The 26,691-nt window shown below is 42.3% G+C and overlaps 1 protein-coding gene across 1 annotated transcript in view; it reads left to right on the top strand.

The window, feature by feature from the left end:
- Positions 1–1,019: 1,019 nt before the first annotated feature.
- The window catches only part of LOC309361625 (uncharacterized protein), a 32,293-nt gene continuing 6,621 nt past the window's right edge, over positions 1,020–26,691 (top strand). Inside the window, exons 1-13 of the mRNA XM_081896692.1 lie at positions 1,020–1,284; positions 2,663–2,825; positions 5,661–5,810; positions 9,971–10,131; positions 10,801–10,977; positions 11,433–11,574; positions 12,170–12,357; positions 12,636–12,777; positions 13,863–14,046; positions 16,988–17,042; positions 21,502–21,664; positions 22,945–23,094; positions 25,794–25,954. Of these exons, the coding sequence (XP_081752818.1) occupies positions 1,108–1,284; positions 2,663–2,825; positions 5,661–5,810; positions 9,971–10,131; positions 10,801–10,977; positions 11,433–11,574; positions 12,170–12,357; positions 12,636–12,777; positions 13,863–14,046; positions 16,988–17,042; positions 21,502–21,664; positions 22,945–23,094; positions 25,794–25,954 (2,013 nt within the window). The 5' untranslated portion in view covers positions 1,020–1,107. The remainder of the gene's footprint in view (positions 1,285–2,662; positions 2,826–5,660; positions 5,811–9,970; positions 10,132–10,800; positions 10,978–11,432; positions 11,575–12,169; positions 12,358–12,635; positions 12,778–13,862; positions 14,047–16,987; positions 17,043–21,501; positions 21,665–22,944; positions 23,095–25,793; positions 25,955–26,691) is intronic.

Raw genomic sequence — 26,691 nt, 5'->3', positions numbered from 1 at the left:
ACACTGTAAGGGTTCCAAGCGATTGCTCGAGAGCAAGCAGGCAAATACCTGCCTACTTGGTAGTAAAGCCTTGCTTTAGCTGCTAAAATAAACTTTATCTGTCCAGAGCACCACTCTCCTGTGGCTGGCTCTTTCCCTGGAAGAATCCGTGAGTGGGCAGTTCTTAAACTTTCCCCAGCAAAGTAATTTCTTGACGCCCAGTCTGTGCCTCCTCCTCTCTCCCTCCTGAACCGATGGCAGTTCCCTGACACACACCCTCAGCCTTTTTTCACCTCAATGAGCTCAATGAGCATGCCAAGTCTAAAGGCACTCCAATGACCCATCCCTCAAAGGCAGAGTCCATGGAAGGTGACTCAAGAGTGTCCTCAAACCAATAGTGCCTCAGACACTGCAGAAACCTTTTCTTAAATATTCTCACTTACCTGGGCTAAATGCCAATTGCGCCAAATTAAGGAAACACTTCTCCAGTCCCACAGTGTGAAGTCAGTGGAGAAAAAACACAATTGCAGAAAGATCAGGGCAGCTAGATGCCCAAAAAGAAAAAAAGATAAATCACTAATTGAGCCTCTTGGCTTATGGCCAGTCCCATACATGGGGCAATGCAGCTAAGAAAGCCTTACTTGAGATGCATAGCAGTCAGTAGGCGAGAGCCACATCTATGAAGCACAAACTGATCAGTAGGTATGTCAACACACTAAACTCCTGTATAAAAATGAGCAGGAACATAAAGTCACAAAAATGGAAACTGCACTAAAGGTCTGTCCAGCTCAGTATTGCTGACTTTGACTGGCACCAGAAAAGAAAATGTTTTCCCTGGCTGACTTCACAATGAATGTGCATCAGTGCACAGCCTCCATGCACGCCATCTCATATTTCCAAGGGTTAGGGGGTTAACTCGGAGTTCAGGTCAGAGTGACATTCTTTTAATGAGTAACTAGCTCTTGCTAATAATTAAAAATCACATGAAAAAGAATAAACACAGGGTTGGAATGTTAGAGATATTCCAGAGACAGGTTTGGCTGGGTCTCCAGCTGACGGCATTGCCTCCTTCCTGACTTTCTTAAGCATTTTCTTGCATTTCTAGCCTAAAGAAGAGCTCAGTGAAAGATGGAGGTGGTTGGGGCAGGAGCTCTGCTCCTTCTCTACCTGTTCTTCGCTGTACTCTTCTCCTCCTTCAAAATGTACAAGAAGAAAAGCCAGCTACCCCCAGGTCCCACTCCCTGGCTCTTGCTGGGAAATCTCCTGCAGAAAGATGTCCTGCCTCTCTACAAGTTCTATACAAAGGTGAGTTTCCCTGTCCATAAATGCCATGTAATGAATAGGATTTTGCCTAGAAAAGTAGGACACACACAGAGAGAGGACACAGAATTAATTTCTCCCTTGTCTGGTCTGTGTATGTCTGCTTGTGTCTGCTGCTTTGAGAAGCCTTCAGTTAACAGAATGGAGCTTATGATAGGAAAGTTCCCATCCTCTTTGTCTTTTCCCATGCTAGAAGGCTGTAGAGAGTATGGGGATCCATATGAACCAACATGGACCCTGTGATCGTCATCCGAGGCCCTTCTTTTGTGCCTTCCCTGTGAGAACTCCATAGGGTGACAACATGAGAATGGGCCTTTGCTGTGGTGGCTCACCATTTGTGCAATGCTCTATCCAAGAAAGCTTACCTGGTGCTTTCATTACATATCTTGAGGCACCAGGCAAAAATATTCATTGTCACCCAGGCCTTTGGCTAATTAAGCAATCTATACCTTTTAAACTTGGAGGGGGGTATTGTTTTTGTTGTTATTATGCTATGTATTTCTGTGTTTTTAAATTAATATTAATAATAAGATGATGATGATATAATCCTCAGAATAAGAGCACTATAGAAATTTAAAAAGTAAAAAATAATGAATGAATGAATAACAGCCATGAATTTTGATGGAGGATAAAGCTACAGTTGATGGCCATATTATAGCTTGAGGAAATCTCTCTTGGTGGAACTGAGTGCCTACTACCAACTTTAACTGGTGTCCCAGCTGTGTCTCTGTCTTATCAGCTGTTAAAACTGTCCATCATTACATCTAGCAGTCATGAATTCCAAACTCTGTGCTGTGTCTAAGAAGTACAGTCATACCTTGGATGTCAAATGGAATCCTTTCCAGAAGTCCATTCGACTTCCAAAACATTTGGAAATGGAAGTATGACTTCTGATTGGCTACAGGAAGCTCCTGCAGCCAATCAGAAGCTGCAGAAGCCCCATTGGACATTCAGCTTCCAAAAATAGTTCGCAAACCGAAACAGTCACTTCTGGGTTTGCGGTATTCGGGAGCCAAAATGTTTGAGAATTAAGCTGTTCAAAAACCAAGGTATGACTGTATTTCCTTGTGTTTCTCTTGAATTTCCCACCATAGAGCATCACTGGGTGACCGGCCAGGAAAGAGATCTTGTGTGATGGGAGAGGGAGCAAAACCTCTCTCTTCGCTTCCTTCACACCATGACACTGTTACACACTGCTGTCTTCTCTCCTCTTACTCACCTTTTTCCTAAAAAAAAAAGAAAGCTCCAGATGTTGTGCCCAAGTTTGGCCCAGGGAACACAGTTTCTCCAGCCCTGCCCTGAGGTATCTGTCCAAAGGAAGCATTGCCCAATGAACCTTGCTTGTCTTTGATTCTACTTTCAGCTCATTGATAAATATGGCCCCATCTTTACTGTCTGGATCGGGCCAAAGCCCATTGTCGTGATTTGTGGATATGAAACAATGAAAGATGCTTTTGTGAATCATGCTGAAGAATTTGGTGGGCGTCCTGCAATGCCCTTCATAGACAGAGCGAACAACTATCGAGGTAAGGGGTGTATTGCATTTCTGTGCTTATTTTTGGATCACCTGTGTTAACCTAGGCCCTGCCACACTTCCCTGTCTATTATGCTCAGCAGTTATGCCATGTTTCAGGTACACAAGTAGAGCAGCCATGCTGGATCAAAACATGTGAACATGTTTGTAGCTTTAGGTTCGATGAATGGTGTGGCGTTTGCCCTCCTAGGTGTGTGACATCATACCGGCTTCATAAGGAAAGGGTTAACTAAGTGTAAAATGATTAACCAATAGGAACCCAAGGGAAGGAGTTAGAGTTAGAGTTGTTAAGAAGTCAGTCTGGAGTTAGAGAAGAGAGAGGGTGGATAAGTCTGTGGGTTGGGATAGTCTGATGTGAGAGAGTGAGAGAATCTGTTAAGTGGAGTCAGTCAAACAGTTGAGATAATCTGTTAGAAGGTATTAGGAAGGTATAGGCCGGTAAAGAAACTAAGGTTAAGAAACTGATAAGAAAATTATCTGAGAAACCAGAAACTTGTTAATGCTTATAAAATAAACTTGTTTGTTTGGTTTAATTTTAACAACTGTCTGGACAACTGTCTGGACTCAGTGTGTACCTGAGAGTAATGGGTTGGTGGCAGCAGGGAAGCGAGCACAGTGGTGGCACAGGGATCAATAGACTGTCAAACATCCGGGGACCCTGTGTGATCGCCACAAATGGAGACCTTGGCATTGTGAAAAGAGTAACAGAACAACAGCCATGCAGCCAAACAAAAAACAAAAAACCAAGTGATAGCACAAGATGTTTTGGCAAAGCAGTGCTTGAGTGTGTGAAAAAGTGACCTGTGTGAAGAACTGCTGATATAGCATTGGCGCAAGTTACTCCTGCCCCCCTATTCCAGATAGATTATCAGAGGGAAATTTGGTGGGGAAGTCCAGCTCCATGCTCATAGCTCAGTTGGTAGAGAATGAGACTCAACCTCAGGGTCGTGGGTTTGAGCCCCACATTGGGCGAAAGGTTCTTGCATTGCAGGCGATTGGACTAGAAGACCCTCGTGGTCCCTTCCATCTCTACAGATCTATGGTTCTTTTAATGTTTTATCTCCTTTTCTTCTTCTTTTTGCTAGCTGCTTCTTTTCATCCATTCATCATTTGATTTGTATGCCCCTTTTCCACAAATAAATCACGCTCAAAATGGCTTACAACAACAACAACAAAAAGAATACATTTCAAACACTACAAAAAAATTCATGGTAACATAGCAAAATAACAGTAACAGCTTCATAATAACATAGCAAAATGTTTAGCAAATATACCACATTTCAGTACTATAGATAAAGATATATAGTCAGGTCCTGGTGGTGGTTGCTCGTGAGTAATCAGGCAGGACTCCGACCTGTCTTTTACAGGTTTTATTGGTGCAAACTATTTACAGTGCAGAACCCCAAAGTTCATGTCTGTCTTAGTCACTTGCAGATTCCGGGAGTGGCCCCTTCCGGTTTCTCCCCCAACATAAGAACTTAGACACCCCAAATCTTCCCCTCCCCTCCTTACGTTTCACCCCTTTGCGCAAGCTGGGCGACGGAAACTGCATGTCTGTTTCAAAACATCTGGAGGGCCGAGTTTGAGGAAGCCTGGGCTAGAGGGAGTTAGGAGTTACATTATTAGATTGATTGCTTTGTCAGTGCAGCTTTTCATCTTATATGCACATTATAGCCATTTGCTTAAATTCAATCATATGTATCTTGCTTTATTTTGAAATATTATATCTTATTAGTTAATATATAAGTTCCAGAAACTTTCATGATTCCGATTCATATCATTTGATAATACCATTAATGTTCGTATAGTAATAAACTGAGTAATTCCTTTAATTTGCAATCAGATGTCTTTCATTTTTATTTTGTAAGGTTTATTCCTGCTGCACTGAGATGCTGCTGACCAGATTTGAACCTTGACTGTAGTTCAGTGAATACTGGTGCAATGGCCAGGTTTTGGCATGATTTGTACTAACAATGAATAACACATGATCAAGCTCCATTTTGATTTGAGATGCAATTCCCAGTTACAAGGCTCTCAACACTAGGAATTAATAACATGTCAAAAGAAGCGGTAGTTACCAATTTCCCACAACCTCAGGCAAAGAAAAAGTAAAAGTTTGAAAAGGAACTTTATGCAAACCAGCTGCTTTTCCTATTCAGGGAAGTTTCTCTTCCCCAATCCTGGGTAGAACAAGATCTAAATACTGGCAGATGTTTTAGTCCCTGCTCCTCTGTCCATAACAGGGATTTAATGGCAGATGTAGCATGATGTGAACACACAGAGATCTCTCTCCTCCAGCACCAGGGCTAGTGCACTGCCCTATAATTTGTCAGTATTAAGTCTTGGTGACCTAATATACAGGGGAACTTTGAGTTAGGAGTTATATTGATTACATTGTCAGTGCTACTTATTAGTATACAGGCACATTATATCCAGATTGGGGCAATTAAGTGGATTTAAGTGCTATGGCCTATGAGCTCAGCAAACCCACTTTAAAACAATTGGACTTTTAGTGTTGAATGTTGGAGAGTATGCAGTAAACACAGTTTATGACAGAAAGTGCACTATACAGTGTGAGATAAGTATTGATTGGTGGGAAGTATGTGCTGTGCAAGCGAAGAGCAATGAATGTGCACCAGTTGTATAATCTCAGTGCAAGCGAACTGCAAACAAATCAGGCTGAATGCTGAATAAACCAGTTGTCTGGAACCACCCCTGTTTGCAATTACAAAATGGGAATATAGCTTGAAGGAGGAAGGCACCATCTCTCATATTGAAACTTCCTGCTGACTTCTGTACATTGAGCTCTCCACCTGTTTCCTTTCAGGAATGGTCAACAGAAATGAGGCAAAATGGAGAGAGGTGCGCAGGTTCACATTATCCACCCTGCGGGAATTTGGGATGGGAAAGAAAACAATGTCTGAGAGGATACAAGAGGAAGCCCTTTGCCTGGTAGAAGAATTGGCAGCCACACAAGGTACTCTTGAGCCATATGTCTTCCAAAGAAAATTCTGCCATCGTTCAATGCAGGAAGTGGGGTTTTATTTTGTGATTGTTGTTGGTGATTGTAATTTGTCTCTTCTTACTTCAGACCTCTCCGATTTTAATTCTCTCTTTAAATAGTGGGCAAGCATTATATTCATCCTGGAGGTGGTGGTTCTATAATTAATTTGTTTTTAAAGCTAAGTGTCAGGGGTCTGCCTTCAAGGGAGTGGGAGAGACAGGAACGTACAGACAGCCTCCTCCTTTGTTGAGCAGCTGCACCTCATCAGTCTGGTGAAAGTGAGCCTTTAGGAGAAACGGACGATGAGAGAAAGGGGGGGGGGAGGATGCAAAGGCTCAGTCAGGCTGAGATGAGCCATGACACCGCTTCCAGGGAGTTGGACGTGCCTCTTCCATTGCATAGTTTTTGCCAGGGAATTACACGTAAGGAAAAGAGGCGGAGATGGGGTTCTCCCGGGCTTATATGCTGGAGGGCAAACAGGAAGAAGGCACTTCTGGAATCTGCTAGTGATTGAGGCAGACATGGATTTTGGACTTCTGCACTGTACATAGTTTTTGCGCTCAATAAAACCTATAAAACCCTCCCAAAACTAACCTACCTATTCCAAACCCTCCCAATCTGGATCCCTCAAACCCAACTAGGCAGATGGCAGGGAAAACTACACTCCTTTATCTTCTCACACAAAACCCAAGAATAAGCCCCAAATACCTGCACCTCCCCACCTCAGAAGGAGGATGGGGAATCCCCAACATAGAAAGATATTATACTGCCAACCAAATATGCCATATAATCCCATATATACTAGAAGATGAGACAAAACAATGGATACACCTTGAGAGGGACACAACTGAAAATACCTGCACCACAGTATACCCTCTCCTGCCGAACAAACTAAGGAAAATTCCCACAACACTTAACAGGTACACACAGACCACGCTCAAGGCATGGAAAACACTAATAGGCAAACTATCCCCAACCCCATCCCCACTAATTCCCTTGGCATACCACCCATTATTCCACCACACAGCACAAAACCTCCAGATTAAAACCTAGCAAACCAAAGGCCTATATTGCCTAATAGACTTCTACAAAAATAACAAACCTTTATCAACACAAGAAATACAAAACAAACTAGAAGACACCCAAATGCCCTGGTTAACACATCACCAATTACATGCCTGCTTAAACAATCCAGCAGTAAAATCAGCAGCAACTAGGCGACTGACGACCTTTGAAAACCTCTTTTTAACAACAAAGGGAAACAGCAGAGGAATGGTATCTGCAATATACAAAATACTACTACAAAATCCCATGAATTCCCTAGACCCAATCAAAAAACAATGGGAGGATGACATAGGCTATGAGATTAACCCCACTCAAGGGACCAAAATGTGGACTAAACCCCCCTTTAAATCCATATCAATGAAAAGAAAAGAACTCACTCTGAAGCTCACCTACAGGTGGTACCTAACACCAAGAAAACTAGCACTAATATGCCCAGGAACCTCACCAAAATGCTGGAGAGGGTGCACCTCCACAGGCACATACCTCCACATGTGGTAGGAGTGCCCCAAAATCCAACCATTCAGGACAACAACCGTACGAGAAATAAGTAAAATAACCAAGCAAGTATTAGAAATCACCCCAGAATTGGCTTTACTGAACAATAATGCCCACTTACACCACAAAGAACTCATAATCCACCTACTTTCAGCAGCCAGAAGCATCCTAGCCAGACACTAGAGAGACCTGTCAGGAGTAAGCATGGACCAATGGTACCAAATAGTATGGGAAACAGCCTTACTAGAAAAAATTAACCAATAAACTGAAACTGACATGGTGACAAATAGAAGAAGACACCTTCACCCCGGTATGGCTCCCCTTTATCACATCCCAACAAGACAACGACAATAATCCACCAACAGCATACAAATCAATATGGCTAACCTGATCCAAAACACCCACCCACCCCACTCACACATGAAAACAAAGACCACCACAGCCAAGCACAAATGAATAACCACACCCTAGGCCAACCCCAACCTCTCTCACCACCAAAGGAACACAAGCGAACAGCAAAGAACTCACACAAGCAACGCTGACACCAAATCCTACATACAGTAAGTGAAATAGAAACATTGCCACCCGACCCCACTCTCACCCATCTCTCCCCCCTGCACCTCTTTCCCCCTTTTCTTCCTAATGTCTCAACAAATGAAAATGATTTGTAAAAATGTTACATGGGGAAAAAAAAGAGAGAGAGACATTGCTCACTTTTGTAAATCAACAAAATCTTTAATAAAAAATAAAAATAAAGCCTATAAAAGACAGATGGGAGTCCTGGCTGTTACCTTTGTGAGCAACCACACATATTCCTCACACTAAGCTAGGGAATTTTTGCCACCTGCTTACTTGGTTGTTGAGACAATAAGTTCTTTCTCTCTCCTCCATTGTCCCCCTGCCCTTGAGGCATCTATCATGCTGATGCAGGGCATAAGCACTTGAATTGGGAGTTACGTATATGAAATGCAAACCACTCACTTGCAAAATGAAACCATTGTGTGTTGATCCAGATTTCTAACTAGACCAGTACTCAAAATGGTTTGCAACCAGTCTTTCTCACCCTGCCGTTTTCTCCCTTTATAATAAAAACAAAACAAAAAATATTGCTATTTCAAAGGGAGGAAATCAGAAGTGAGATGGGGAAACCCAATTTATTACCAGGCCAGAAGACTGCCATTTCCACAACACCATATCAAATATTTATCTATTTACCTGTCTATCTCTTTTTAAAAATAAACTTTATTCCATTACCATATTAGAATAAATCACAAAACAATGAATACTTAAACATTAGATTTCACATATACGTACATAGGTTGGTGGCTCGAGCCCAAGCAGGGACAGCTGTGAGTGGGATTCCTGCAATGATGACCCTCGGCTTCCCATTTCTATGATTCTATGATCCTCACACTTAAACTGTACTTCTGTATTACTAAATATAAATATCAGCAGGTGTCATGTACAAGGAATTTAGGTAAAGGTAAAGGGACCCCTGGCTGTTAGGTCCAGTCGTGGATGACTCTGGGGTTGCGGCGCTCATCTCGCTTTATTGGCCAAGGGAGCCGGCGTACAGCTCATGTGGCATACAGTCATGTGGCCAGCATGACTCAGCTACTTCTGGCGAACCAGAGAAGCGCACGGAAACGCCGTTTACCTTCCCGCTGGAGCAGTAACTATTTATCTACTTGCACTTTGACATGCTTTCGAACTGCTAGGTTGGCAGGAACAGGGATCACAAAGGGTCCCCGGACGTTTCACCATCTATTGATCCCTGTGCCACCACTTTATTTCTCGCTGCCACCACCCAGGCCCTACCTGGTAAAATACTGAGTCCAGTCAGGGTCAAATTGGAACATAAACTTCTGTTTATTTATTGCAGTTTAACAAGTGTGTGGTTTCATAAACCGTCTCAGTCAATTACAATCATGGGGTGCCTATCCAGACCTATAACTTCCACTACCTGCTCTCACTCACTAAATCACCTCTCACATATTTACCTGTCTTCCTAGCTCTTAACTGTTCCTGACTCAGCTTTTTTCGCTACACTAACTCAACCTACCCACAGACTCTATCCCAATTCACTCCCACTCCAACCAACCACCCAACTCCCATCGAACTCCCCCTTCACCCCTCCCAGAGCTGATTTTATAGTCCCTCTGACTCCACCCCCCTGGGTTCTGATTAGGTAACCTGTTTAACTATTTCACCTCCAGCACTCTCATATGTTAACGTCACACCGAGCAATGGGAGCTCACCCCATTGCTGGGATTCAAACCACCAATTTTCTGATCAGCAAGCCCTAGGCTCTGTGGTTTAGACCACAGCGCCACCCGAGTCCCTTAAATTCCAGGGAGATATCAAAAGGAAAATATATCAGCTTTGCCATAAAGGCAAAAAAAGCGCCCCAGAGTGGCTGGGACAACCCAGTCAGATGGAAGGGGTATATTATTATTATTATTATTATTATTATTATTATTATTATTATTATTGCTATTATTATTATTGCTATTACTACTACTACTATTACCAACTTGCCAAGCCCCACTCACCATGTCTTGTTTTTCTTGCAGGGCAGGCCTTTGACCCAAGAAGAAGCTTCACATGTGCTGTTTCAAATGTCCTCTCTTCAGTTGTCTTTGGGAATCGGTTTGACTACAAAGATCCGGTGCTGCTGGAGAACCTGCGTATTGTGCAGGACTTCATGGGTTACATCCGTACTTTATCAATGCAGGCATGTCGTTCCTTCTGCATACTGAACCTGGGGGTCTCTCTTCCACCTCTGTGTTTCTACTGATAACTATTTCTGCACTCAAACAGGAATACTTCCTCAAATTTACTTATGTCACCAGTAGGGATGTAAAATGTGGTTCAATTCATCTCAGTGTGATCTGTTACAGATCTTTCTCCCACATAACAAACTGCAATCCAAATCAGTTCTTCACCCCAGTGGCATGTTGTTATGCAAATAATGCCAAAAATATCATCACATTTTTGTTAAAGTTGTAAGTTAACATAAAATGCCGTGTTTGAATGCTGTAACCTTAAGCAAAAATGTTGCACTCTGACAAAAGCATCAGAGAAGGCTCCTATTTTTCCATTGGAGTGAGATAAGTGACCTGATGACTCATTTCTGGATACAAGAGTGGCAGAGCTCTCACAGCAGGAAGCTGAAACTTGAAAAGTCTCTGTATGTGCTTGTTGGACATGACTACTACTACTAGTAGTAGCAGTAGAAGCAGCAACAGCAGCAGTAGCAGTAGCAGAGAAGTTCCAAAAGCCACATTAATTTAATAACCTCTGAATGAGAAAGACGCAAATGCAGTTTATCTCATTTCTCATTTATCTCATTTATGATTGCAGTTCATCTCATCTCCTCATTTCCCCACTGCTTCTGTTCCAGATTTATAATTTAGTCCCAGGAATCATGGCTTACCTACCTGGACAGCACAGGAAGATATTAGCAGACTGTGAAAAAATGAAGGCCTTCATTCGTGAGAGGGTGGAGTCCCACAGGAGGACACTGGATCCTCAGAATCTCCGTGACTATATTGATTGCTTCCTTATCAGGTCAGAGAAGGTAGGGAGATCCACAACTTTCTTTCCCTACATTTCTGAGAGGTCCCTCATTTGTAGTTAATTTGAAACTGTCCCTCATTGTTGTTGCACTCCCACATTCTGAACCATTGTCCCTCTCTTGGCTTTGGTGGCTGCTAAAGTCCATCTCCAAACTAATCTCACATGGAAACATCTTTCCTTCAGTTTATTTAGACATCAACCCAGGCAGGAGAAACACAGTTGACCAAAATGAAATTCTCCCCCCCCCACTGGTTCTCAATGATGTCTTTATATTCAACAATATCTTTATATTGCAATAAGCAATGTACATCTTGTGTTTGAAGTTAACACAGTTCATTCCATTTATAGCCTTGAGAAGACAAGGCCATGGCAGACCAGACCACCAAGGTTATTGTGTGGAATAGGGTGAGATGTTTCAATTTCTCCACCCTCCTTTCCCTTCTGCCTTGTTTATAGAAACAAACCAATCCTGAGAATATCTACAGCACCGAAGAGCTTGTCCAGTGCGTGTTTGGACTCTTTATTGCTGGGTCAACGAACTCAAGCACTGCCTTAGTCTTCAGCCTCCTGGTGATGGCTAAATTTCCACACATTCAAGGTACTTAAATGGCCAAAAGATCAGATTTGCTCTGCTATCCAACACAAAATCTTTCAAAGGTCACTTGCAGTAAATTCAACGAAACAGCAAAACATGCACTATTTCACTAATATAGTAATAGTGATATGATAAAAAAGCAAGTAAAGAAATTATCAATGAACAATTGGAAGTTGCATCATAAAAAACAGCAAAGCTGTTCAGAGGCAGTAAGACTTACTCATAAAGATCATTGCAGAACAAAAAAAGTATTTCTACACCTCTAAAGATGTCAGACGAGGAGGTTTGAATGGGGGTTAACTTTAGCCTTAGTTTCTAAGAGAAAGATGATTTGACATACAATTTTTTATATTTTCATGCAGCTTTCCACTCAGATGAATCCCAAAGTGACTTACAAACAATTAATAATAATCGCATGATAGAACATAGTAGAAAACCACAAATACAGTACAGCATAAATCATATGAATAATTCACAAATATTCAGATGATGCTCCCTGCATTTTGGAAGAGAAATTGCTTGAGAAAATATCACTGTGTCAGCTGAAAAGCAGATCCAGAGTTCCGGAAGTACATTTTCTGAATGCTTTCCATTGTAGCGAAAGTTCAACAGGAGATTGATGAGGTGGTAGGTGCCAACCGCATCCCTGGCATGGACGATTGGGTGAGGATGCCCTTCACAAATGCCGTTATCCATGAGACTCAACGATTTGAAAAAGGGAGCCTTGAGGGCTTCCCACGTGCAACGACGTGTCGTACAGAGTTCCGGGGCTACATCATCCCACAGGTGTGATTCACGCATGAAATGATCAGTTTACTATGGGGAGGAAAAGGGAGGGATTTAGCATCGCATGAAGGGCCTTGATCTGCCATAGTTCCAGGCTGTGTGGCGACAAGTCATAGTAAGTTTCCCCCATCTACTCCATTTCTGGTGATTTTTCAGAATGCTGTGCAATTATGTGAGACAGACTGCTTCAGCAATCACTGTCTTTCTGAAAAGAATGTCCTTTCTTATATGACTGTGAAACCAAAACAAATAATGCAACATCTATCTTCTCCTTGAAGTCCACCACTGTGGTTCCAATGCTCACAACTGTGCACTATGACCCTCTCCAGTGGGAGACTCCAGAAAAGTTTAACCCTGGACATTTCTTGGATGAGAAGGGTCAGTTCCGGAAAAGAAATGCCTTCGTGCCTTTTTCTGCAGGTGACTTGATTCTCGTGTTGTGGGGTTGGGGCTGGTGGCCGGTGTGTGGGTAGGAGTGGGATGCTGGGAGAAATCTGGTCATTCTAGGAGATAAATAAATGCTGGAATTGAAGTGATGGAATATTTGCTTTGGACCTAATATGCATATGTGAAGCCATTGAGCAAGGGTTTCTACACACAAACTCACACAGATTTGCATAAAACTGATTTGGTTCTACTTTTCAAATGAGAGCAATTTCACACACACAGATCCCAGAAATAGGTCACATGTTGTCTAGGTTCTTGGCTTTATCTGTATGAAGAGGTCCCACACATTTGCTGTCTTACACTGAGTTCCTTGGATCTTCTGTTGCCCTAATGACTCATTAAAAGGTAAAGGGACCCCTGACCATTAGGTCCAGTCATGGCCAACTCTGGGGTTGTGGTTCTCATCTCGCTTTATTGGCCAAGGGAGCCGGCGTACAGCTTCTGGGTCATGTGGCCAGAATGACTAAGCCGCATCTCGCGAACCAGAGCAGCACATGGAAATGTCATTTACCTTCCCGCCAGAGCGGTACCTATTTATCTACTTGCACTTTGATGTGCTTTCAAACTGCTAGGTTGGCAGGAGCAGGTACCAAGAAATGGGAGCTCACCCCATTGTGGGGATTTGAAATGCCGACCTTCTGATCGGCCAGTCCTAGGCTCTGTGGTTTAACCCACAGCGCCACCCGCATCCCAATGACTCATTGCCTCCAGGCTATTACCTGAAAAAGATTGTTGGTCTGTCTTAATTAGCTTTTAAAACATGCCTATTCCAGATTAGCATCAAGCAGGTCTTCCAAATCCTGCTGTACTTTGATGCTACATAACATGTCTACAATGAAATGCCACCCACGAGTCAGAGAAACAAGACAAACTGGAAACCAACAGTTCAAAAACCCACTTGCTGAACCACCTTGACCTTGCTGCCCTTGTTATGCTTGCTTTGTTTTGTTTTGGTTTTTTTTAAAAAAAAACTCTTAAATGCCAGCGTTTGCTGTGTTTGCTGTGCACTGTCTTGGTCTTTGATTATTGATTGGCTCTGCCTTCTTTCTCCCTGCCAGGAAAACGGGCATGCCCAGGAGAAGCCCTGGCTCGGATGGAACTGTTCCTGTTCTTCGCTGTTCTGCTCCAGAACTTCACCTTCCAGCTGGTGGGAGATTTCAAAGAAATGGATGTAACATCTTTTCATATGCAGTACAAAATGAAGAGCGCATGCTTACAAATGCAAGCCATTAGACGTTCTAAGTGATCCAGTGAGGTAAACTAAGCAGAAGGGATCAAGGCAGTGCCTCCAAAACTATTTGTAGTAAGTAGAATGGAAGCACTGAGAGATTTGAATCCAACAGTACTGAGGAAAACCAAATATTCCAAGCTTAGGTGGAACACACCATAGGAGCCGCCCCCCCCAGTAAAATTTTTGAAGAGGCTGCCCACCGAGTTGGTAGACAATGCCCTTCAAATGGGGTGCATATGCCGCATCTTGTGATCAATTATGCAGGGCAGGGCTTACCTCCCCCCCCCCTTGATATTTTATTAAAGTTAGCACCTCTGGACAAGGCAGAAATTGAACAGGCTAATCCAGATATTCTCGGACATCAGCTCTCATCATCCCAGCTAGTAGTTGCTAGTAGGTTGCATGGGTGATAATGTGTTGCTATCCTCACTTTTCAATGCTACACATTGCCAGTTATTCAATGCCAATTATTCACAGTAAACAGAAGAGAAGTAAAACAAGGCTCCAAAAATGAATGGAATGTCAAGTTATAATATCTTTACAAGTATGTGTGAAACAGATACTGCAAAACAGTAAATTACCTGAATTATGAATTAAGGCTGTGACATTAATTTTGAAATATAATAAGGATCCTAACTAAATGAAACACTATGTCAATATATTTTGTTTTTGTTTTACAAAAGGTATCTTTAGGAAAATAATAAATCTAGTTATGCCTGAAAAACTAAAAAATAAAGCAGTAGTTGTTGTTGTTGTTGTTGTTGTTATTATTATTATTATTATTATTACATTTCTACATGCATCAAAAACATGCAATAATATCAGTTCTTTGGTGGTATTAAGAAGTTTTAAAGAATGAAATTAAATTCTAATCCAATCCGTAAATTCGCGAAGAAATCCATTTTTCAGTGTATCAAAAATAAATTGCCTGTGTGTGTATCAGAATATATATATATTTCAGATGCTTTTTTAGCTGTGTTGGTTTTTTTATTATTTAAAGCAGCCTTGGGGGGAAAGTCCAACTGATTTTGGTGTTCTAGTGTTAATATTACAGGCTAAATTACTATTACAGGCAAGAATTATTGTTAGTACCTTGGCATCTACATTAATTACAGGATTAGCTTATAATTTGCCCAGCTGGCTTGGTCTTTACCAGGTTTGGAAATAACAGAGATATGAGCATCCTACCATATACATGGCAAAGAAGAGTGGGAATATAAATTCCATCAATCAATAGAAATGTATTGTGTGAGGGGAGTGCATAAAGTTTCCACTCTGTTCTACATGCCACACAAAGTTTTTAAAACACCCATAAGGATACCCTCCAGTTAATATTTTCCTAAACTAAAAAGCCACAGTTGAAGTGTTAAAGGATGGGCTCCTGTCAGTAGGAGAATTTGCGTGAGTTTTACTTTTCCTTCCGGTTGGTTTTCACTGTGTCAGATGTGTAGTGGTTTCAGAAATCTGGAAATAGAGCTACTAATGTTGTTTTTTGTTACAACAAAAGTTCAATAGATTGATGAGGTGGGAGGTGCCAACCATGTCCCTGGCATGGAAGATAGGGTGAAGATGCCCTATACCAAGGCTGTTGTCCATGAGGTTCAATGATATGAAGAAGAGAGCCTTGAGAGCTTACCACAAGACACAATGTGCCGTACAGAATTCCAGGGTTACATTAGCCCTCAGGTGTGTTTCACACATGGATCGATCAGATTACTACAGAGAGGGAAACAGGAAGATTTATCATCACCTGAATGGCCTTGATCTCCCAAAGTCCCAGACAGTGTGGATACAATATACCGGTATGGTGATTCTCCACTTTAACCCCATTCATGGTGGGAACCAGTTTTAGAAATCACTTTCTGACAAAAGAGACAGTGCTTTCTTTCTTCATGAAAGAAAGCTGTTTCCTATTATATTTATGTGTACTGTAATCTTCATCTTCTCCCTGAAGGGAGCTGCTGTCCACTGCTCACCACTTTGCACTTTGATTCTCACCATTGGGAGACTCCAAAAATGTTTAACCCGGTCATTTCTTGGAGGAGAAGGGTCAATTCCAAAAATAAAAAATAAATGCCTTCATGCCTTTTTCTGCAGGTGACCTGATGGATCCAGGTCCGATTGGGGTTGGTGGCCTATGTGTGGTTGGGATTGGGGTGCTGGGAGAAATTTGGTAGTTCTAGCACAGGCATAGGCAAACGTGGCCCTCCAGGTGTTTTGGGACTACAACTCCCATCATCCCTAGTTAAGAGGACCAGTAGTGAGGGATGAAGGGAGTTATAGTTCCAAAAAATCTGGAGGACCGAGTTTGCCTATGTCTGTTCTAGGAGATAAATAAGTGCCATTAAACTAGCTCTTCCAGTCCCTCACACTCACACTTCAGCTCAAAATTTGTTAATTGTTACACGTGTCTCAAGAAATCCACACATATCTACACATGAGCTTTAAGCATTCTTGCAAGAAGGAAATCTTTTATGTGGAGCAACCGTGTCCCATCCTGGACAAGTATCTACACTCTGAGAAGCTTCCAACACATATAAAAACAAAATAAAACTATACAAGTCTGCTTTCAGATGCCTTCTAAAGATTGTAAAGTGACATCTCCATGACCCAGGGGCTGCATAACTCCATACCCCCCAACTTTTCTCTGATGAAAATAGGGACATCCTAAGGACTTTCCCTGGAAAATAGGGAAACTTGGAGGGTCTGTAAGGACTGTCTATCTTGATATATTTTCTTGTCATCATAAGCTTTTTAGAATTGTGCTTTTGTCTCTGGGTCATGTTGTCATGCCACACAACTGTTCCAATTCTTTTATTTTTAAAGTAAAATGCCATACTTTCTGTCTTTACTTCCTGCCTTTAAAATTTACTTTTAATGCTATCGCCCACCCTCAAAAGGAATATGTCTATTCTCTTGACTGATTATTCTTACACAACTGGGTTGCCACAGGGACTTGTGCTTAGCTACCAAGAATGTGAGAGATAATTATATAGAAGATGCCCAGGTCAGCATGTTTACTTGCTTGGGGTCGGGGGTCGGGTAGCAGCAGAAGAATGTGGAGAGAAGGAAGTTGCCTTTGGGGCTTCTTGCTCAAAATATGCTTCTTGTCTCCCCCACCTCCATTTGTCGAAAGAATGCAGGAAAAGATGTGCATGGAAGAACTGACAGAGCACATTTCTACCTGTTACTTAATGCTATAGACGCCAATAAAAAGTTTTCTGCAGCTGAATTTGAATACCTTTGAGGGGAAGAACCCTTGAAGGAGAGGAAAGTTGAACTTTCTCCTGCTTCCTCTGGCTTGGATTAAATTTCAATTTCATTTAAATTTCACAGCAAGAAAATAGTTCTTCCCCTACCCATCTGTTGTTCATGGATGATCTTGTTCTATACCAGGGTGGTCCAACCTTTGATTGCAAGTGGGCTGCAAGAGTACTTTAACACAGCACTTATGGGTCACTCATTGCCATGCTGCACAGCAGGAGTGAGTGAGCCCAAAATTTGACAACCTCCCACCAAAATTCATGCTGCCTAAGCGTGGTGCTAGGCTTTGGGAAGGAGAAGGCATGAGGGTCTGGCAGCATTCTAGAGTCCCCTCACTTCCTTCTCAAAGCTGGAAAAGCACTAGCTAGGCTTTGTGATGGAGACAGGAGGACTCTGGGACCCTGTCAGAGCCAGCCTTCATGCCTCCTTCCTAGATCCCAGTGCCTTGCTTACCTAGCTTTGGGAAGGAATTTGAGCGCTGGGGGGGGGGGCATCAAATGTTGCCAAGGGCCACCAAAAAGGACCTTGAGGGCTGCATGTGACCCTTGGGCTGTGTGTTGGACCATAGCGTTTTGCTAAGTTTGGTTACATGTTTTGTTGAGATAGCATAAATATTTTAAGGCACAATAAGATTACTCAGGAGTTTTTCCACAAATAAAGCTTAGTCCTAATTTTTAATTGATACGAAAATGTTCTAGAGGCAGGCATGACAATAAGTATTTCTCAAATATATTAACTTACTTAAAAAATATTCTGTTTCCTTCATCCATATCCTATGTCCAAGCTGGAAATGCATCAGGTAAGAAACTTGTGACTGAACGTGACTGAAAATGAAGGATGAACGCACCAAATATTGACAATGTTTTCAATAGCAGATATCGATTGCACATCGGTTATTTGTACCATGGAGTCTAATTTAATGTTTCTTTTCACAAGGGTGATTGCTTCACTATCTGTGTTGTAACACAATTCCTGTTCATCCAGACTGGCAAGCTCAATGTCACTTTCAGGTCGGCTTGTTCATTGGCCATGAAAGCTCTCCCAATTTATTCAGTCTTCGTATGATTTGCTGCACTACATTTGACAAAGGTAGATAAGGCAGTGGAGAGTTATATATTTCCTTTCAGGGTGGGTGCGTGGCTCACTTGATTTCAGTCAAAACTTGGTGGCATTTCCAGAATTTATTTGCTGCGAAGTAGATCAATTAATTCTAGACGCTGGTTGAAATCGGGAGATGCCAGCTCAGATCTGACTAGGAATCTACTCACAGAGGGGTCTGGCCTACCATCCTTACTGGTATTAGGATGCCCATGGATGGATAAAAGGGTGAGGTTGTCGGTGCTGGGCGGGTTGTTGTGTTTGAATGTGGATATTATGGTTTAAAAGTATATATTACAGTTGGACCTTGGTTTTTGAATAGCTTAGTTCTCGAACATTTTGGCTCCTGAATGCCGTAAACCTGGAAGAGAGCGTTCTAGTTTGTGAACTATTTTTTGGAAGCTGAACGTCTGACGGGGCTTCTGCAGCTTCTGTGGCTTCCGATTGGCTGCAGGATCTGCCTGCAGCCAATTAGAAGCCACATTTTGGTTTTCAAACATTTTTGAAGTTGAACGGACTTCAGGAACGGATTCCATTTGGCTTCCAAGGTACGACTGTGTTTAATGGTTGTGTTAAAGGAAATGAGCTTTCATATCAGTTACATGTAAGTCTGTATGCAACCTTGATGTTGAAGAGCATAGAAATTAACCTATTTCCAGCCCAGGTCTAGAGCTTATGTGGATGATTAACCCACCTTTCCTAATGGAACACATACTGGAAATAAAGGAACTAAGATTATTTGGAGAAGGTTGGAGTTGGGGTTTGGCTGGGGTTCTAATAAGCAGTTGTGTTTTCACCTTGTCTTTCTTAAGTAGTTTCCTGGATATATTTGACCAAAAGAAGAGCTTCAGAGGAAGATGGAAGTGGCTGTAACAGGAGCTTTGCTCCTTCTCTGGGTTCTCTTCATCTTCATTTTTTCATACTCAAAAATGTACAAGAAGAAAAGTCAGCTACCTCCAGGCCCCACTCCCTGGTTCTTCCTGGGGAACCTGCTGCAGAAAGATGTCCTGCCTCTGTGCAAAAACTATTCAAAGGTAAATTCATTTCTTGTTGCGGTTTCCCTTTGTTCCTTTGTCGCTGTGGCACGGCATAAACAACCATTGTCTGGAATGAAGCAATGTGTAGAGGAAGGACAGAAGGTTAATTGTTCCCTCTTTTGCTTATATACTTTTCCATTCTTCCTTATAATAAAGGTACAGATTTCTGCTTGCTTTCTCTTTCCTTATTTTTATTTGCATTTTTTATTACTTGATTTTACTAGGGGTTTTTTTGTTTTTGTTTTTTACTGTTGGCATGTGTCTATTTTGCATGCTTTTTAGAGCTTCCCTGAATCAACTTAAGATCCCTCCAGACCATTGGTTTATTCAGCATTCAGCATTCATTCTGATTTGCTTGCACAAAACTTAAAAAGAAGTTATATCATTGTTGAACAATTGTTCTGATTTGCTTTCAGGGTGGTTCTATGATAATGAGGATTCATTCATTCTTCATTCATCCTGGTTAGCTTGCACGTTGCTTATAGTCATTTATTCATCCCAGGCTTTTCAATGTATTTCCCCATCGCTTTCAAAACAGCAAAAGGTCCTCTTTTTTAAAGTGGATTTATTGCACTAGGATTATGTTAACTGCACAGACCCAAAATTATGGTATGTGCTTGAATCCTGCTTGCAAAATAATGACAGTCTGGAGGCACCCTAACTGAAGGACTCACAATAAATAGCAATATTCATTTAGAAAAAGCACAGCAGCAGCAATATACATTCGATTTTTACTTTTTTATTTATTTATTAAACTTTTATACTGCTCATCATCTGCCGATCACAGGGTGGTTTCCAAGATGGAATTCTGAAACCATTAAGTTGCAAGCTAGCTGTATTCGGGTATATGTGCAAACACAACCAGTCAAAGGTAGTGTAGGCACATTGCCAAGCCCTGTCCCTTCCACTGCATGATACCTATAACATGTGAAAAGCTCTCCACTAGTCATGGAGACTCTGTGCATACTTTAAAACCCTGATTGTGGTTGGTAGGTCACATGGGAGAAAATTCCAATATACTTCCATAACAGTATTGCACTGTAACCTAAATAATTTTTAGAAGATCACTTAGGGCAGTTGTCGATAAATAACAAGCTGAAGCAGAACCAGGCAGCATGTCAAGAAGCATGGCTCTGTATTCATTGATTGGCCTGGACATAATTATATGGTTATGCTTTAGAGATATGAAGCAGTGGTTGATCATACTGAAATGTATGATGTGATACCTATTGCAGTGTCATGCCTGTTAAAGTGAATCAAACACCTGATGAAGTTGGTGGGGCTGAATATAAGATTTCACAAGACTCTCTTTCTTTTATGGAGGCAGTTCTAAATGTGGTTCCTCCTCATTCAGGAAGAACAGCGTTCTAGCAGCCCATTCTCCCAGGATGTCCTTTTTATTGCGCATTCATGATTATTTGTACTGTACTCATGGTGACATTGGAGTAGTTATACACAATCCCATTTTGAATACTGTTTGCACTTGCAAAAGTCCTGAGGTGGACACACTGTTTTGTTCCAGTCAGTGCACGTCCCATAGCTTCCTGTTCAAATACTGTAGCTAGTAATAGCTGACTGCGAAGAATGAGGCCGGGGAGAGGCTGGCGCCACAGCAAAAGGCTGCTGAACACGCCCCCTCTGAGGCACCTGGTTGCGTGCCTGCCGAGGGGCGTGGGCTCCCGCCCACAACCACTCCCCTCTCTTCCAGGGAGGAGAGTCTTTCAAATACTGTAGCTAGTAATAGCCCAGATGTTCAGGTGTGTGTGTCTTTTGTTGTACTCCAGTATAAACAATGCATGGATGTAAATTTTATGAAAAAAATAAATGTATCCCTCCAGATGGCAATAATGTAATAATACTGAGATGTATTGCAGAACAACTAATAAAGCTGAATTCTGCCACTAATGCACTGTTACTGCATCAATGACATGTTGCAGCATATGCCTGCAAAACCCCGCACAAAACAAGCTGCAGGTGCCCTAAGAGATATTGCAACCGTTCCTTAAGATAATTACTCCAGTGGAAGTTTCACTGCCTAATTAAATAACACTGTCTTTGTGTCTTCAGCTGGTTGAGAAATATGGCCCTATATTCACTGTCTGGATGGGCCCCAAACCTATGGTCGTGCTTTGTGGGTTTGATGCAGTAAAAGATGCTCTGATGGATCATGCTGAAGAGTTTGGTGGGCGTATTAGCAGCCCCATCAGTGAACGAATGACCAAAGGCCATGGTAGGCTATTTCTTCCTGTTTTTTATGTATAGCTCAGCTTTACTTTGATTTGTAATGCAGTCCCCAATTCAGGGCCAAACTAGTTGTGTGAGTACCATTAACATTGTGTTCATAAATAGCCAGCACAAAGAAGTCTGAGTAATCTTGGGGCCATAGACAATGGGAAGGAGAAGCTTGACTCTCTCTACTTGACATCAAAAAGTGTCTTTCTAAAGCTGTGTATGCATTTCAGGGCAATTTCTTCTCCATGTGCACCAATGAGAGCTTTTAAGAGGCAATTAGAAGCCTCAGAGAGGTGATTTTTGTTACCATGGTGGCATGTAGAGAGAGTCTAACCTCCTTGGTCCCAGTTTTGCTCAGACTTCTCTGTAGCTGCTATTTGTATAACCATGATAATAAGCATCATGTCTAGGAAAGAAAGACAAACAATATCAAGCAAGGCATTCTTGTTTGCTGTGGCCCGCTTCTCCAAAGAACCATTTTTGAAAATCAATTCCCCCCAAAGAAGCTGCTTTCCTGCCCCCCAAGGAAAACTGTCCCGCCCATAAACACTCATAAATATAAACTTGCCACTCAAAACATCATCCATTTATTGAGTCTGCAAACTGAAAATAGCAACTGTATATGTTGCTACGTCTCTCCTGGGCCAAAGCATGCCATTCTGAACATGGGTGACATGATTTCACATTCCCACCCCAACAGCAGCCAACACTGTGGCCTGGAGTCAGGCAAGGCAGTGTGTCCTGTCTCCTGCCATCCATTAGTATGCTGAACTGGACGTACTTACTCTACCAAAGAGCAAAAATCCCTTGCACAACACAGGACTTGGCTGTTGTGGATAATTGAGAGAATGACCGCTCCCCACATTAAATGGGGGGTGCCCTTTGCGTGGTCATGCGCAGCCCCCTCTACCCTATGTGGCACCATTACCACAGGCTTGGCTTCATCTTCCCCAGGTGGGATACCTGGAGGTCTCTGCCTAACTCAGCCAGTTGCCCAATCCCACCTGGGGAGGCATTGCCAAGGTGATCAGGCCGGGTAGGGAGAGGGACCACCTGCCCACACAATAGGGGGAGGATCTTACCTGGGACTGGGCTGTTGTGGCCTACCTTATCAGGATAATTGAGAGAATGGGAACAACTGGTTGCTGAACTGTAACTACAAATGGGGATATAATTTTAAGGTGGAAAGCACCAGAACCACCTTTTCATGTAGAAACTTCCTGCTGGTTCCTGTTGGGTCAAGAACTGACGGAATGACCTTCCCCTCTTTTTTTCCAGGGATAGACAACTCTAGTGACATGCAATGGAGAGAGCTGCGCAGATTCACAGTTATGACACTGAGAGACTTTGGAATGGGGAAGAGATCAATGTCTGAAAGGGTGCAGGAGGAAGCTGTTTGCCTGGTGGAGGCACTGGCAGCCACAAAAGGTCACCTAGCTCATTAAAAAATAAAACCTAGAAAGCACTATCCCAGGGCAAGGAGAGGGCATTTATTCAATTGTACCAGTATATTGGAATGGGCACTTATAGTATGTAAGCTTCTGACATAGTTAGAATATGTGGCTGTCGGGCTCAGTGGCAGCAGGGAGGCAAGCTTTTCCCATTTGTCCTTTCAACTCTCTCCACGCTCATGTGAACCCCAACTCATGTGTTGAACTTCCACCTTAATATTTTCCACTAATCCAGTAGTGGCTATGGCAGTCTACCTACACTTCTTCTTCTTTTTTTTTTTTAAAAAAAATTTATTAACAGGCCAATCACATCACATTAATTCCAACTCACAATAATTCCAAATTACAGAGCCAAATTGAGCTCCGAAAGGGAATCTGATCATCTCTCTTGTTGCTGCTTTAATTACACAGTTCTGTCAAAATAATATTCACAATCTTCTCTTTGTTGTTTTCCTCATCTTCTTGTTGTTATCATATATTTCTTTCTTTGTGATCTCTGATAATCTCCACAAGCGGGTTGAAAACAAACGTCTTATGTCCTGTGTGGATTTTACACTCATCTAAGAGCCATAAAAGTAGACAGACGCCATTTCAACACCTCCGTTCAAAACATTCCGGCAGTCTGTCTTGATCTCCCCAGGTCCGCTGCTCCCTCATAAATTTTTCTCAGGGGGCCCTGCTAAGCTGAACCCACACTCCAACATAGTAACAGCCTAGCCCTCCTCCCCCTGGATTCCTGCGGGCGAGCCTGCCACAATGAATCTCTTTTTATGACTGCATCACAAAGGACTTACTTTCGTTTCCCAATGCTCCCATAAGTCACGTCCTTGCGTAGTAGTTAATTTCCACACAGTTCTTATTCCTCCTGCTTGTAATCAGTAATTGCAACGATTCTTTTTTTTTGGGGGGGGGGATTATTGGGTACTCACATAAGGCAAAAAAAGAAAAGTTTTTCTCCCTCCCTCCTTTTCAGTCTCGCTCCGACATACCAATCCTTTGATGAGTCTTCTTGATTTATTCTTCTTGATTTATTGTTAAGTCCAGCCCATCGCTCCACCTCCCAGAGATCCCTTTAGTTAGCAGTCTTTACTCCCGATCTTCGCTCGAAGTATGTGTGTTTGCTTCTGTCCTGATTGTTTATATAGAGCTCCCGCAACTAGCTGTGCAGATCAGAGACAGCGTCCAGGAGAGCCGACCCACACAAGGGCTTTTGTGCCTAGTGCCCTCACCCCCTTTCGAATCCAGGGGTGTATTATGGGCACAGCAGGCAAGGCAGCGTTCCCCATCCGCTTGGGGTAACAAGGGAGGCTGCATACTCCCATTACAGCCTCTTAATTACCTCATGTGAGCCGGAGAGATGGTATTGTCAGCCATCTTCTGATGCGCCCCCTAGTGGCCCCCGTCTACCTACACTTCTTAGGTGTGCACACTGAAGATTATACTGTGTGCAAATTGTTTCAGTGAAAATTGTTGGGTTTATATTTATTTATTTAATTACATACGTTACATATTCAAATGATATAGGTAAGACACATAACTTTGAATATTCAAATACTATAAATAAAATTCGTCATGTATTCTTCGCCTTTAACATTGCAGTTGTATATCCACATTTAATCAACTATTGTTACACCTTTCCCTTTCCCCATAAACATTTGTGACTCCCCTCCCCCCCATGCATGGCTTCTTTGATTCTATTTACAAATACAGTAGTACCTCGGGTTAAGTACTTAATTTGTTCTGGAGGTCCGTACTTAACCTGAAACTGTTCTTAACCTGAAGACCACTTTAGCTAATGGGGCCTCCTGCTGCCACTGCACCACCAGAGCACAATTTCTCTTCTCATCCTGAAGCAAAGTTCTTAACTTGAAGCACTATTTCTGGGTTAGCGGAGTCTGTAACCTGAAGCTTATGTAACCTGAGGTACCACTGTAATACTAATGTGTACTTACTAACTTATTCAAAATTCCATCTTCAACATCATAATTCTTTGTGAGCTCAGTCTATGCTCATCAATAGATTCTGGTTGGAGCATCTTTGTACCATGTAATCATCAACACATTTCCATTCCTTGGGTTTATTTTTATTTTTATTTAGTTTCAACATGGCCTTGTGAGCCAACTGAAACTCTGCTGCAGGCAATACTAGCAGAATTGGCATCAAATGAGTTAATTAAGTGGAATGTTATGACAGAGAAATGAGGGAGCGGGATTCATTATTTGGACTATGGATGGGGTAGGTGGCGGGGGTGGGTGGGGGGAGAGAAGAAACCCAGTGCCTCTTTTTTCTGCCTCTCACCTCCCAAAAATTATGTTTAATTAGATTTAAAAATAAAAATAAAAATTAGCACAGCCCCCTGAATTGATTTAGGACTGGATACAATTTAAGTGTTGCCCAGGTTGCCCTGAATATTATGTCGGAGCCAATTTGTGGACCCAGATTCAGGCCTCACATCAGGTCAGTGTCAGGGGTAGAGCTGTGCACAGCCCTCTTGATTACAGCATTTTACTACCAATTTTAATTTCTTTAACATTTGGTTCTTGGGACTGATGGAAATGCAATCTACCAGGCTCAAGCTGTTTAAACACTTTTTAGAGTTAATTTTGTATTGGGGTTTGAAGATGGTGGGCTCCACTTTCATGAGGCCTTGCTGACTGTCTTCGGTTCCTCCTACAGGACAGGGCTTTGATCCGACAACTAGAATCACATCCGCTGTTTCCAATGTGATCTCATCAGTCATCTTTGGGACTCGCTTTGACTACGCAGACAAGACCTTCCTAAAGCACCAACGCATTATAGAGAACCAAGTTGACTTCTTTCAGACTATCTTGGGACTGGTAGGTTGTTTCTTCTGTGTTGCAAACATTTTCCTTTCTACCATGAAAAGGAAAAACAAAACCTACCTTGTTGGAGTATGAATGATGGCACAAAGGGTTCACAAATGTGTGCCTGCCTAACTATCAGATGAAAATAATGTTCCGAAAATGTCTTCGACAGGATTGAGATAGAAATTGACACAACCACAAAGTTCCAGGGATTTTAGGGGAGAAACTGGACCCTTGAGCAGGGCAGGCAGCAGAAATGTTGGAAGACTTACCTGGGCTGTTTACTAATAGCAGCAGATCTCCCTTTCCTTTCCTGCCCCCCATTTTACTTTGCCATTGCTTCACCACCCCCTTTAGTTGCCTGACTACCATTTCCCTCTGGATACAATATAACTGTGGTACATTGCAAGCATAGGCGCCGACTCCATGGGGCCTGAGGAGGCCCGAGCCCCCTCAAAAATTCGTTTGGGGGGGCTCTGCCCCCCCAATAATTTAAGAACATTATTAGTTATATTATGCTTTGTAAAATCACAAAATTATGTTGGTATTTTTTATTTTCCTTGTTTGACGATAGTTACCTTTTAAAATACATTCAGTAATGAGTTAAAACAAAGCCACTCCCGATCTAGGGAGGGGGTGGGGTTGCGGGCTCTCGACCCATCAACAATCTCGCGGGGCTGGCGTCAGCCCCGCGAGAAGCGGGGATTCTCCCTAGCTCATTAATATTCACTGCGCACGGCGGCAGCCAA

Source organism: Podarcis melisellensis, assembly GCF_964234715.1.
Source record: "Podarcis melisellensis genome assembly, chromosome: 2".
Classification (NCBI taxonomy): Eukaryota; Metazoa; Chordata; class Lepidosauria; order Squamata; family Lacertidae; genus Podarcis; species Podarcis melisellensis.
The sequence above is the reverse complement of the archived record's forward strand: the minus strand, read 5'-3'. Positions and strand labels throughout refer to the sequence as shown.